Raw genomic sequence first — 14481 nt, 5'->3', positions numbered from 1 at the left:
ATGGGCCTGAAAGATCAGATATGGAAAATGCTATTTCTTCTTTTCTTTTGCTTGTAGCTACCATGTGACGTTTTCCCGAATGAGAAGTTTCCACTTAGTTTGCGATGCAAACTGTGACAGTACAACCAAGTGCGGGGGGGAGTTTGGCTAGTGGCAGATCAAAGCTGATTAGTGTAATAAAGAACAGCACATGATTCTATTCAGTGTGTCTGGTTGGCCATATTAGCTTCAGATTGGACAAACAATACTGATGGAAAATGTCTGAAGGAAATGGCAAAATATAGCTGCACATCTGGGTTCTTTAAGATGGCATCAATCAATAGAGGGCATCAATGGATTTGATCTCACTCACAACGATCTACGGATTTCAAATCAGATCATTTCAAAGAAATGAAGTCAGTAACAGAAGATTAGAAATGCTAAATATGGGACTGCAGATGCCCTTGACTGAAGCTTGAATGTGTTTGTGATGTCCCCTCCCTTTCTAGCTCTGTTTAGCCTCCTGACAATTTCACAGACGATGCCATGTTTTTTTTTTCTCCCTCTCTCGGTCTGTCAAGGATAAGGTGCCCTTATTCCCCAGCCTGAAAAAATGAATTAACTTCTGTCTTCATTATCTTATCTCCGATTTGAATCAGCTCCCTAATCCATTCCACCCACGCTTCATACTCACAGCCTGTTGACACTCGCTGCTGCTGACATTTAATTTAGGCACCACGTAAACTGCACTTGGAGGGCACAGTCGCTACTTGCTCAACTGCTTGAATTATTAACACCTTATTGACAATACAGGCCTGTTTCCCCATCCAAACTCCTTCCATGTGACTGGATGTGCAGTTATGAGTCATGTGGCACAAAACACCTGCCGATTCGTGTCAAAGTCTCTGTGTAAATGCACCGATGTATTTAATGAGTGACACATCTTTGTATTTTGTGCATTTGTCTTCGTTTGACGGTCTCTGACCAGTGATGTGTGTCCACGCCAACATTAATCAAAGTCAAAAACAAGATGATCCCCGGAGGCAGCACACCTGAAGCCCACTCCACACAGGGGATTACTCCTAAGTGTCACTGTGCTGTTGGCAAGTTCCTTGCCTCACCTTGTGAGCCAGGCAGATAACATGTGGTGTATAAGGGGATGTCCTTATCTGTCAAGTACTTGATAGATAACTGCAATAAGTGAACTCTGAATTATCTAGTCAGCTTAAGGAAAAGGAGAAGATGAGTTGCAAAAGCAGCCACAGATAGTGAGATGATGTGTAGTAAAGAAAGGGAGACAGATTGTATGCAATACTAAATGCCAGGTGCTTGTGCTCACTATCAAATTTTCTTCTAAAAAAATGTGAAGTGATACATTTGAGGTTTGCTGCTGAAATGCAACAAAAACTTTTCTAACTTTCTTTAAAGTTTTTGCAATTTCAAAACTTTGTGACTTAGCCCATAAAAATATGAAATAAATAAATAATAAAACTACCCGATTTTAATTTTGACCTCAAAAAAAGGATAGCTCAGGATAGGATACAGGAGCATGCTTGATATTGTTTGGCATTCACATGTGCAGCATGGGTTTGTCCATGAGGAGGAAGTGTTTGAGAGAAAGGACTGACGTCTTTAGGTGCTACAGCATCAGAACCAGCATACTCATCACATTATGCTCCTTGTAATTTTGTGCTCTTGCTCAAAATGGTATTTAAGTTAAGAACTGCTGTCTTTACACGCTGTGGAGACGCAGCACGTAGAACAAACCCACAAGTACATGTGGGTAAGAAGGCGATCTAAAAACAGCAACTACATTAAAAGCAGTGCTTTGCTGCCCCAAGAGGCTATCTATAAACAAAGATCTGCCATTTTTTATTTAATTACAGCATTTCTTTTTTTAATGGGTGTAGTCGTGGAACTTTAATTACACCTTGTAATGTGAATTTCTGTACTGTATTAACTGCAAGCCCGAAATTATAAGGTTCAAAGTTTCAGCTGACACCATTCTCTGTGCAATGTGGTGTAAAACTTTGATTTTCACGTGTACATGGGCGTCCACACCATCGACAAACACAAAGCAAACGTTCGTAACTATTAAATCACTGGAACACAATAATGAGTTTAATACAGGATCCAGCTGCATTTTTCTGTATACCGCTAAAAGCGTACCTGATAATGGGACAGCATGTTCAGTCTCTTCCAGTCACCTTCGATCTTTGTGGTGATGTCCTCATCCTGCAGGATCATGCGCTGTCCTCGACCCTGACGCCACTCTGCAATTGAGATGGAATTTAAAAATATATATATTTCAAATAATCTTCTTATAGAAATCCATCAGACCAGGTGCCGAAATAATCCTTTAGGAGACACAAATGCAAAACATAAAATAGAGATGTAATGATTACACAGATACTTGATATCTCTGAGAAGTTAGAAGACCTCACCTTGCAGCATGTATAGTCATCCCGTTCTCAGTTTATTCTCTCGCTCTCTGGAGTTTATCTTTATACCCCTTTCTACTTCTACTCGTCTCCCCACATAAGAGCACTATATCCCAAATTACACAACAGCCAGACCGACTGTCCTTGAGGAGTCCACAGAGGGAAAACAGACGATGCCAAACAGAAAAGTCTGAGTGTTATGCTTTCAGGCCTCCCCCAAAATAGTGATACCTTAATCAAATTCAGGGATCCAGTCAAACGAAACATACATAATCCATCCCACACACAGCCCGTTCAACTGATTATATTTACTCTTTAAAAATCTCACCATATAATTTAGGAAACAACCATTCTTTCATTTAATAAACATATTTTTAGTCAAATATTATTATTTGTAAGGAAAAAAAATAGTTTTGTGTTATAAGGTTGAAAAGTTCTGATGGCTCTAGTTTTCTTGGCTTCTTTTTATAGCTTGTGCCTAATTCTGTTAGTCAGATATATTCGGATTCTACACTGGCTGTTTCTCTGTGTAGCAATCAGAGTCTCCCTATGGGCTAAAAAGTTAGTTTCTAACTCTGGCTTAAGTTTGCAATTCTTAGATGAAGAACAAGCACACACCAGAGGTAAAAAAAAAAAGCACAACTTTTTTCTAATAAGAGTGTCAAACATTATTTTATCATCACCTTGATCTCTTTTTTCTTTGCTTTCCACAGAACAATCAATTAACATTGTCTAATAAGACTGAATAAAGTCAAAAGGACATAAAAAGGTCTTTGGGTGGGGGTAAAAGGTTAGCAAATAGGTAGAACTAAAACAGAAAATGCTTCTGTGCTAGACGACTACAAAATGCGAGTTAAATTAATCACCCTCCTCCTCTTTGCTCTTTTCTCCATTTGTTTTGCTGGTGTACTCGATGGCTGTGAATATAGGGTTTGTGCACTTCTATTTCTACCCACAGAACTAGCCTTCACGTTTCAGCCTCTGAAGGTACTATTGGTTCCTGTGCTTCCTTCATCAAACTTTCATCTTCATCCCGCTGCCAAGCTGCTCTTAATGTTGTTCAGAATCTCCACCGAGGCGGACCACAACACAATTCAGCGAGACAACAAAATTGCCAAAAAATTGTGCAACTTCAATACCCAGAGTCTGCTGACCATCTAATTTCCATGCTTTTCAAAACAAGCAACTTCCAGTCCGCGTTTTTCAATGACTAGGAAGGCTTTTACATGACCTTACATCCAAATTACATCTGCATTACATATACAACAGGCCTTGTAAATCTGCGCAACCTCACTACAAAGCAAAACAAAAGCTTTGATAGAAACATCTCACGATACCCCAGCAACATTATAATGAGTGAAAAAGGAAAGCCATCTTGAAAACAAACAGGCAGATGATTTCTCTATTCTTTTTGCAGACATCATGGGCTTTATGAATATGTTATTGTGCCTGCACTACTTGCTGAGCTTCCCACTTCTGTCGGCCACTGTCTTCTCCTATTCTGATCACAAACAGAGAAACAAAGCGGCAATCACCGCGATGCTTGGTGAGGCCTGTCTTTGGAGGATTGACCAGAATTGTGTTAGCAACTGAAAAATCTGCTGGAAATACAGATTCTCCTGTTGTTTGTCTATACAGTTCATCTTCCCATAAAGATGCAAATAAGCGCCTGTCTCCAGGCAGGGCTCAACAGACGAACGGGGAACAAAAAGAACGAGAGGAAGGAACAAATAAAAGCATAAACCTGGTGTGAAAACTGCAACAAACTGAGATCACACGTATTCCCAAATCCAGTGGTATCTAATCAGGATGTGTGTGTGTGTGTACACTTAGTCTTCAGGGGAATGAATAACAGCTGAAGGTAAAGTGAAAGGCTGAAGGTGACTGTGGTACTTGACAAAGAGGCAAGACACAGGTTTGCTACTGCCAGCATTTGCACAAAGACACCAACACACACAGGGCTTACTTCTTTGTTCCTAGGTCCTATCTTCATTTGTACTCTACAGAGGACTGCAGCAGAGGGCAGTGGAATTAAAAACAATACCCCAGGATAACAACGCTTCTGGCAAGTTTATCTCAAGACAGGCCTGCAAAAATCCTATTATCCTTATCAACAACTGTGTGTCAGAAGTTACAAAAGCCACTGGTGTTACCTGTACATGTAGTTAGAAAATAAAGTGAAATAGAAGATGTGTTTCCACTGAAGAGTTATCATCAGTGTTAATTGTGCAATACCAGGAAAAAAACAAATCACAGACGTGAACGGATATGTCAAACCTGTTTTAAGTCTACTAATGGACTTGTGATTAAGAGAGAAACTTCTTTTAATCTGTGCAGCAAGTGTTAGAAATACATTTTAATAAAGTTTCTTTCTAACATTATTTGAAATGTCTACTCATAACAGAGTTGTTACACTCCTCATTAGACGGATACAAGCACTAACCACACGGTGTGAATGCTTAACCAAGATGTAGGAGTGTTTAGTATTGAAGGTAAAATTGCTACATGCTTACACAACACAGTTTCAGTTAGGGAGACGCTGCCTTGACCATGTGTGGGGGTATAACATAGTGTTTCTATACTGTTGATAGCGTAACTAGATACAAACTTTGAGGTACCGGTTAGAACTGACACAAGTGTAGAGTAGGTAGGTATTTTCTCACACAGGACAAGACCCCAGATTGAGGACGAAGACCAATGCCAAGAGGAAGGACCACGAGGAGAACGAATCAGGGAGCGCTAAACCACGGCCTCTTCCCAGCGATAGCCAATCACAGATATATGCGTGTCTGATATATGCTTTGAATTATAAATATTTTTCCACTTTTCTGTGTGCAGACTGCCTGATATAGAGAAGTCCACAGCTGTGCAACTCAAATCTTTAACCTTTTGATAATAAAATAGTGTGAACTACTAGATTGTCGCCTGAACTTCACTCAGAAAAAAAGAACACCACACAAGTGGGGTGCAAAATGTTTAGACAGCACTGAAAAAATAACCAAATTGCTCTATACACGCGTTCTCTTCTGCTTACATTTATTCATTCTCTCCCTTATGCTTGCAATCACACACACACACACACCCACACACTCGCACTGAGCGAGTGACCAGAGAACTCCAATTGCCAATTCCCTCTTGTAATAAAACAATAATAGAACAACACGTCCTGCCCAAATGGGGCCATAAAACAATTTCATCCAGGAGTGTTGTCAAAAGGCTAAACTAATCTTTTTACTTAGCTGTCTCAGACAGATTCCCTGTGGTATATTCCTAGCCCATCTGAGAGCTGAGGTTGGTTATAAATATGCTATTACCAAAAAACAACAGGGGTTTGAAAAAATCCATCTGGCAAAATTAAACCATAAAAAGCAACAGTCCACAGTGAAAAGACAGCCTGTAGGTATTTGGCAGGACAACAATAACGGATAACAATATTATGCTCACATGTAGTAGGGGTGTGCATGTGTACCCTACACCAATAAAGGTGTACAAGAACCCCTGAGCACTACAGTAGGATGTCTTGCCAAGAAGGTACATAATTGCACCTCTTTCCCCTAACAGTGGCCCATTAAAGTAATTACTTGCTTTAGGAAGGAAGGAAAGAAACACACAGAGAACGAAGGGAAGAAATAAAAAGGAAAGGAATGGCTCGCTGAGCGTCGCAATTGATTAGCTGATCAATCATCTGACTCAGACGCTAGTTGACATCTGAGTCGATCGATGGGAAGTTTTGGGAGGAGAGAGACCAATCTCAAGACATCTGAGCCATCACAGCCAGGAAGTCAAGTCTCCCGAGGTAAAAAAAAAAAACAACACAAAACAACTTCTCTATATCTAAGAGGACTTTACTTTTTAAGAAGGCCTGGGTAGAGTGGAGAAGATAAAAAATAAAATAAAATAAAAAATCGATGTCTGTCTCAGCTCAGCCAGCTTCCTCCAGGCACACGAATAGATCATTTCTATATTTCATATTTTTTTTGTCTTTTTGTGTTTTATTCTTGTTTGTATTTTCTTCTGGACCATTGAGTCCACAATAAAGGCTGTCTGATCTGAAACACTGAATCTTAAGAACTGTTTTGATAAGCTGAACAGTATCTACAGGAATGTGAAGGAGCTCCCAATCATAGAATTATTTCAGATTTCTATTTCATTATTCTATTTTTTTCCCACACTGTTCACATAAACAAGGCAAAGATTCATACCCAGGTCCATATCAGACGCTTTCAGGCGGTGTGAATGCGGGACGTTCTTGTAGATGGCATCCAGTATCTTCTCCTTCACTTGGCTTATGGTGTCACAGTTTAGCACCTTAACCTGGATCTCTGGACTCTTCTCATTTTCTGGATGTATGCAGTTTACCACCTGAAACACGCACAAAACCATCACTGTGGTGAGTCTAATAAGGACTTGCGGGTTAAACGGTATCATAAGGTTTTATTTTACAGATGCAAAATGGATCTTTCGGAATATATACTAAAAACAAGTTGATTTAGAGCAAGGTAAAAAAAAAGTAAGGTTGTTGACAACTTTGCAGGAAATAGGTTTGTGTGTTTTATGTTAATAATGATGATTGGTACTCAATGGAAATGCAATAATTCTGTGCCTGCCAAGGGGTCCGTGAGAGAACTGCAGGAAAAGAAAATATTCACTATGGAAACTGCTCTTTTCTCAGAGCTTGAGACGAGAGTAATTTGCTACCTGAACTGATGAGCACTAAAGTAGCTAATTATAACAATATTATCATATTCATCAGCTCTTACAGTACTGCCTTTGGGTGTTGGTGGCAATACCTGAATTACAAGATGAGCACAAATACACGTTAAAGGGGTGAGAGAATAAACGCCTCATCTTTTATAAAAGCATCATTCCAAACACGTATGCCCACGTTGTACATAAAATGAAAAATTCCCTTTAAAAGGGTTAACTATCGGCAGTTTCTAGACATTTTTCTACTGCAAGAACTGGGGTGGGTAGAAAACTATTGGTGTTGGAAAAGACAATGTGAAATATGTATGCAAATCTGTACTCCCAGAATGCTGAGTACAAACTGGTCTGACACTAGAAGAGAAAACCGAACAATGTCTAAGTTTCCCCTCCAGAAACAACAACGGTCACAGTGGAGCCAGGATAACAGACAGATCTGGGCAGTAAAATAGAGGTTCCATGAGGAGCGAGCTTCATCGTCTGTGCGCTTGTGCAGACACATACACAAACATAGTCTATTTCCTTCCTCCTCATCCCAAAGCCCTGCTCTTTTGCTTGACAGCTCGGGTCTCAACAGGAAGTGAGGTCGCCCCTCCCGTGCCCCCTTCATGTCAAGCGTAACAACGACAACTTTGTGTCCCATTGCAAATCTCATGACCAGCCACCCATAACCAACCATTTACTCTCGCCTTGTCCCCGAAAGCATATTAAGTGTCCCCAGTGAGCCCTTGGACCCGTGGGCAGGTGAACCCCTTACCAGCGTCTTGTAGTCAATCTGTTGTCTGATGAGCTTGTCTTCACTGAGCGAGTAGCGTGCCTCTCCTGTGATGGAGTCAATGGGGCCTTTTTCCATCTGCTGCTTGATGGCACAGAAGAGGGAGAAAAGAGGCTCGCCTGCACACTCCTGTGAAGAGATTTGACGAAAGGGGGACGTTTGGAAAAGAATGAAGACATTTTAAAGCCTTTTTTCTGAGCTCAGCTCACTGACAGCGAAGCGTATTTTTGTCTCAGAAGATAAAATTTTGTGGCGGGTTTTTATAACCGCTTTACTTCCAAGTGTTGCTGAGTAAGACTTATAAACGTCATGTTCCCGATAATATTGCACCTGTTTCACCTAAATTAAAGAAAATTGTACCACCTATCAATATAGAGCCATTGCCGAAGTTAGGGGAAGGTTTGATGGATAAACAATTTTTAAAAAAAAAAAGTGAAAACCCTCCCCAAGACACTCCTGTTTATCAAAAAGAAGAGACTGGCCATTTATCATTGTTTATATTTATCTCCTCCAGCTGCAGAAAAGTGATGACTACGGAGATGGCGGAGAGAAACAGGATGATTGTGACATTTTCTAGACTCAAAGGTGGAGAGAAGTTGTGGTTTTGCTTTTAGCTAAAAAAGGACAACAAATCCTCCAAGTGTTAGATGAATCTTCGGTGGCTGTGGCAGAGAGGCTGTCTTTTGAATATTATGAAAACATTTTCCAAATGGAAGCCCAGACGACACACAAAATATGCCGTGTGTACGCTGTATTTTATGCACACTCATAGGCTATTTGTGCTATTCCTGTACCCAGCTGTACTAAAGGTAAACATCTGATTTAACAGACTCAAAAAAGTACATGCAGAGTTACAGGACATCAGACATGATTATGCTTGTGCTATATTGATATATCCATACGCTGGAAACCAGAACAACCAGTAACAATAATTCAGCTGTTAAATATTGTTAAAATTAGGAACACTGGCCAACTGTCCTATTATAGTTCCTTACTATCCGAACTATTAAGAGGTCCCTGAAAAGCCATCAGTGGATCCAAAACACCAGTATTAACAGGGGCTATCTAAAGAAATCACATTTGTCCCATATTAGCTTCTCCTCACGGGCTTCATGAAAAAAAAAAAAACAACCTCAAATTAAATGTACCATCATTACCATCATAATTTATAGTATCATATTATCCCTATACAGCACTTTATGTCAGAGTGCAGGCTTACTTGTGGTTCCCAGAGTTTTGGAAAAGTGCAATGATAGGCAAAGCCTTCAGCTATCAGCTCCTCTCTTGTGGAACCATTTTAGATCCAGTAGGCAGAAAACCGTTTTATTTTTAAGATTAGACTATAACTCTTCTTCTTTAAAGCTTATATTTAGTTAGGTGACCCCGAACTACCCTTTTGTTATGCTGCACAAGGCTCTGGCTGCTGGGGGACCTGATGCACTGAGCACCATGCCTCAGCACCACAGTTTTTATGCTTTGTCCTATCTGTCTTCCTTTCCCCTTTCTTCTCAGCTCAGCTTTTTGTGGCATATTGCTGAAGTGCCTTGCCTTTTTGGCACGCTAGGCTAACTGGTGATTCAAAAGTGGCTGCAGGTGTGGATTTGAGTGTGAATGGTTGTTTGTGTCTTTGTGCTAGCCCTGTGTAGGACTTGTGACCTGTCCAGTGTGTCTCTTACCCCGTGTCAGCTGCGATGGGCTCCAAGCCCCCCTGCAAACCTCAACTGAATGAATGGTTAAGCCAATGGATGGATGAATGGATGGAGAGCAGGAAGCATAATCACAGAAAACTAAAGAGTTACCTTCAGAAACTTGTAGAGGAGGAATGTAAACCAGTTGGTCAGCATTTTCTCCGCAACAGACTCGGTCCTGGAAACAGACAGCGACAAAGCACATCATGAACATATGATCCCTGTGCTCTTATTACATCATTAATATTCAACACCATTGTCAAATATTAAGTTGAAAATGATGGCCACTGCCATTGAATACGCCTGGGCTATGCAAACATAATTGCAAAGCCATGTATTGGGAAAGCCTTTGCACGTGCTATATGATGGCCTTTCAGACAATCTTTCGGCTTGCCTTTATGCTCAGGCACGCCAAGGGCAGCTTGTCTACAGTGGTAGGGATTTTAATATGAGGCAAAGCAATTAAAAGCCTTTATTTGATCCCAGTGGATTGATGTCGTTAGGGGCTGGAGCGGCTCTGTAATAACACTGGCCTCATTATCAAGCGCTCCCTTGCCTATTCACTGGACTAACACTCGATCCGTGCACAATAGAAAGTGAATGAATACATCTCCCTCCCTTTCTCTGCCTGGCATCCATGCTCCACTGGTGTGGCAAAATGGTGTGCATCTCTTTTTGTGTGTATGTGCTGACCTGGGCTAGCAGAGTGAGTGATCCCATGTGAATGGCTAATATGCATACATAATAACAACAGTGGTGGCAAAGAGAAAAGGAGGATAGGCAACGATCGAATGTCTTTTGACAGCAACCTTCTTGGCCAGCAGCAGGGGTGTGTGTGGGCAATCTGTCAGAACACCTCAGATACACACCCACACACCCCTGCCTCCATCCTCAATGAGCAACTACCATAGGCATCAATATTTCAGGATTAGTGTCCATTGTGCCCGCTTGTGTGCGTGTAGATTTTGTCCCTAGTGTTTCGACTGCCACCTGCAGCCCTCCCACCCCTCACCATTCAGACAGCCTCTTAAAGGGACTTCAAACTGAGCTGTGAGGAGGGGGGGCTTCATGTCTGCTGTGCCAGTGGGCTGGTCTGGTACCCCCCTCTCAACACTGGCACAGCACCTGGGGGGGATTAACTTCCTGCCTCTCACTGTGCCCGCACTTTTATTTTGCCACCCTTCCTCCATCCACAGATCCAAGGGTCAACAAGGTCACGTTTCATCTTTTCTTTCATGTTTCTTTCTTGCTCTCTCTCTTCCTCCCGCTGGCTGCAATATTCTGGATCCTGTAATCATACACGCTTCCAAATCCTCTCCATTTCCACAAATGTAGCCTATCTATCAAAGGGATGAAAGGAGCATGGAGAAAGGAGGAGGTGCACTGGCAAGGAAGGAGTGAGGCAGTACTGAACAAGGCAAATGAAGAAAAGAACTAAAATAAATAGCTTGCCTTTGCCTCTTTAAAAAAAAAAAAAGAAAAAAAAAAAGAATTCCTCAACTTGCTTTTTCTTACTCCAATCTCCAATGAAAGCTGTGTTTGTGTGTTTGTGTGTGCCTGGACAATTGCAAGGCTGTTTTAAGGCTAGTGTGCAAAAAGCACAAATTAATCCCACTGCGCATGTATTCAGAAATTATCATGTGTGCTGACTAGTGTTTATTGTATGTGTCTGTGCATGCGTCTGGCAGTGGGTGGTAACCCTGCAGTGCTAAGAAGTCTTGGCACAGCCGCACTGTTTCGCTTATGCTCATTCTCACTCATAGCGCACTCTTTGGGGAACGAGGATAAAAATGGCACTGTGACGGAGATGTTTGAACATCTAACATTAGCGTTCGGTTTTATAACTTTCGAACAATGTTCTCCAAACCTTTACTCGGCTCAGATTCAAAACACAGCACAACCTATGTTTGGGTTAATGCAATGAAATGTGCCGTGGCGTGTTGGCATGGTCGAGCTTGTCTGCTTGGCAGACAGACAGTGGGACAGTGAGCATTGAGAATGAGCTAGAGCTGTGGGGACCTGGCAATATTTCGTTCCCATTGATTACCGAGGTAGGATAGATGGGACTCCATGCCTCATCGAGTATTTAATCTTTTCGTTGGCCACACCTGCAAGTTACGTGCATTTTAATGTCCATATGACACAGTTAGTGTGACTCATTAATCAATATCCAGCCAATTAAGTTATAAAGAACCTTTCGTGTCACCTTTAATCAAATCAAATCACTTTTTTTCATTTACTGATAAACTGTTTGTTCACACTTTAGAATACAACGCAGCTCCTCCAGAATAATAGAGTTACAACAATATTAACAAGTCCTTACTCTGTCTAACAAACAATTTCTCACATTTTAAAAGCTGGAACCAGAAAGTATTTCACAGTTTTAAATGAAATCAATTTAATAATGAGTTGTTAAAAGTCCAAAATATATCGTGACAATCAACAAAGTATTATTTCATGACACCTATCCGTTTGTCTGCCTGTCTCTTGCATTAAGGGGAAGTAGTAACTGCAGTTTCTTTGATTTTAGCCACATGCTAAAGCAGCACAGCTTGAAATGAGAAACCATTTCTATTTGTCACTATGGCTCTGGGTGGGTGAGGAAGATTGGTCATCATAAGTGTCAAACTGTCTTGCAGTGATGGCTTGCTACTGACTCGGACTTGTTGATGCATGTGCGCCGACATTTATTGCATTTATTGCTCACACCCAAACAGAGAGAGCGCTTATCCTTATACAAGGGGCCCTTCAGACCTGTGCGATGACAGGATGTCTGTGCATGAAGCCAAAGCAATATTGTGATTAACACATGAACATATTGGGTTTTCATCTTTTGACCAAAAATCAAAACTGCTATTTTGACGCGTCGACTGTCGCCAAACAAAACTTAAGGCTGCAAGAAAGGCAGTTTAACTCTGCATGATGAGGGATGCTGGTGTGGGGAGGCTTGGAGAGATGGAGGAATGAAGCAAAGAGAGGAGTTGAAGGAGGAGAATGCAGCAAGGAATGCGACAGATGGTTGTGGAAGGCTCTCGTTAGTTAGCTTGCCTGGTGGTTGTGCTTCAGCACAGGTTGAGATGGGACAGATGGAAGGATGTGTGTTCGTGTGTGGAAAGAGAGAGAGAGAGAGAGAGGGAAAAAGGCACACACACACACACACACACACACACACACACAGATTTCTTGGAAGAGGAGGCAGTGGGTATCCGTGCTCAGATGCTGTGCCAGAGACACCCTGCTCACGCACTTTAAGCATTGATTTAGCAATCAAGAAAACAGGGGAGGGGAGGGGGGAGAAGGGGAGGAAGAGCTGGGAATATAGATTGAGGGAGTGAGTATAGGAGAGCAAATGAGTGATAACGATAGTGACGATGTTACACAAGGGACACAAGCTTCAAGCTTCAGAACTGAAGACAAACATGAGAGAGAGAGCAGCGAAGAGTGAGACGACGGAGTCAGGTAGTGAGGGAGGAGAATACTGAAAATGAACAAACAAGGAAAGAAAAAGAAAAGAGACAGAACAAATTAAAGAGGGACTGGGGGGTGGAGTGCTACTTCCTCCATCTTCACAGCCCCCTGCCTATATATCTGGGCTATTTTCAGTTGCTATCCAGCGACGCACCAGTCAGCCCACACTACAGGGTGGCAGAGCTTGCTCAAACTGCCTTATCACATCTGAAATGCATGCTGGGTTGTTGGAGAGCTAATAAGCGCAACGGTGGAGGAAGAATGAGATAAGGACAGTCTGATCAGTGCCAATCACAATCGTGTGTATGACAAATAGGGATTCAAACTGGGTGTGGATGTGTTGTAAACATGTGCTCTTTCCTCACTGCTGGCTGAATGCAATGACATTGTCGCCGGGGTTTCCATCTGCCCTGTCACCAAGGGTGAAGAGAAGGAAGTGTCAAAATAAAGTATCTTATATTCGGTGTCTACAGTTGTTGGTCATGCACAGGTCGCTGTAGAACTTTCTGTGACTATTTCCTTGTGAAGTTAATCCTAAATTCACTTTTGAATCAAATTCTCGTATGAGATTAATAATTATCTGCATGGAGAGCACACACAAGGCTCTGGTGACGCATAAACTGAGTGATCAAAGAGCTGCTCTCACGACTCGCCTGCGTGCCTTAAAGTCATCAGCTTTCCTCAGGTGGTGACACAGCTTTAAGTATCTGCATTGTCCTTGACCGCCTCTCCCTGTCTCTGCTGTACGCGCCATCTCTTATGCTGTATCTACTGCCGGGATCAGCAGTTACTCCATTGTTTAGTGGCTGCACCATATTCGGTGAGCTCTGGCTGCAGTTAATCAGCTTCCAGCCCAGACGGCAATAATTTCTCTCTGCATCACCAAGCAGAGCCTAAACAGGCGTTCATGAGGTGAATGTGCCCACTGTCTTCTGGATGGTACGGTGAACAGCATTAATTTCAGTCCCGTCTGCATATCCTTGCTGTGTTCATGCATTTGTCTTCGTTGGCCGAGAGTGAGTGAGGGTGTTTTTAGGCAGAAGGAGAATAAGAATTAGAATCGAAATGAGATGGACAACTTCATTTATGATATGCTTGTCAAATTATCTGGGGATGCCAAGACTTGAGTGACAACCTGCAAGTAAAAACAACATAACATGTGTGTGTAGTGTAAGTATCAGTGAGCATGCACGCGCTACACACGTACAGCTGTGAGGAAGCCGGTTCACTCAAGAAACCATAATCATCACATTTACCAAACACCATAGGCAGGAAGCATAATCACATACAGTGCTGTGTTCAAGTGCATGCCATTAAGGCTTTGACTGCAAATCCAACGGAGGATTGTGATTGTGCCAGAGTGCAAGCTTTTCACAGTCTCACTTTCTCCCGTTTTCATAAATGAGTTTTTTTTTTCCTCTTGAGC

General features: G+C 41.9%; 1 protein-coding gene across 1 annotated transcript in view; it reads right to left on the bottom strand.

Moving 5' to 3' along the window:
- plxna4 (plexin A4) overlaps window positions 1–14481 on the bottom strand; it is a 247681-nt gene that overhangs the window by 22361 nt on the left and 210839 nt on the right. The window contains exons 23-26 of the mRNA XM_086269973.1: window positions 9699–9765; window positions 7882–8028; window positions 6623–6782; window positions 2149–2252 (exon numbers count right to left, since the gene is read on the bottom strand). Of these exons, the coding sequence (XP_086126099.1) occupies window positions 2149–2252; window positions 6623–6782; window positions 7882–8028; window positions 9699–9765 (478 nt within the window). The remainder of the gene's footprint in view (window positions 1–2148; window positions 2253–6622; window positions 6783–7881; window positions 8029–9698; window positions 9766–14481) is intronic.

This window comes from Aulonocara sp. 'chitande type north' Nkhata Bay, linkage group LG17 (genome assembly GCF_057382095.1).
Source record: "Aulonocara sp. 'chitande type north' Nkhata Bay isolate Kocher_YH1m ecotype deep benthic linkage group LG17, A_spYH_male_GT1.1, whole genome shotgun sequence".
Lineage (NCBI taxonomy): Eukaryota > Metazoa > Chordata > Actinopteri > Cichliformes > Cichlidae > Aulonocara > Aulonocara sp. 'chitande type north' Nkhata Bay.
The sequence above is the reverse complement of the archived record's forward strand: the minus strand, read 5'-3'. Positions and strand labels throughout refer to the sequence as shown.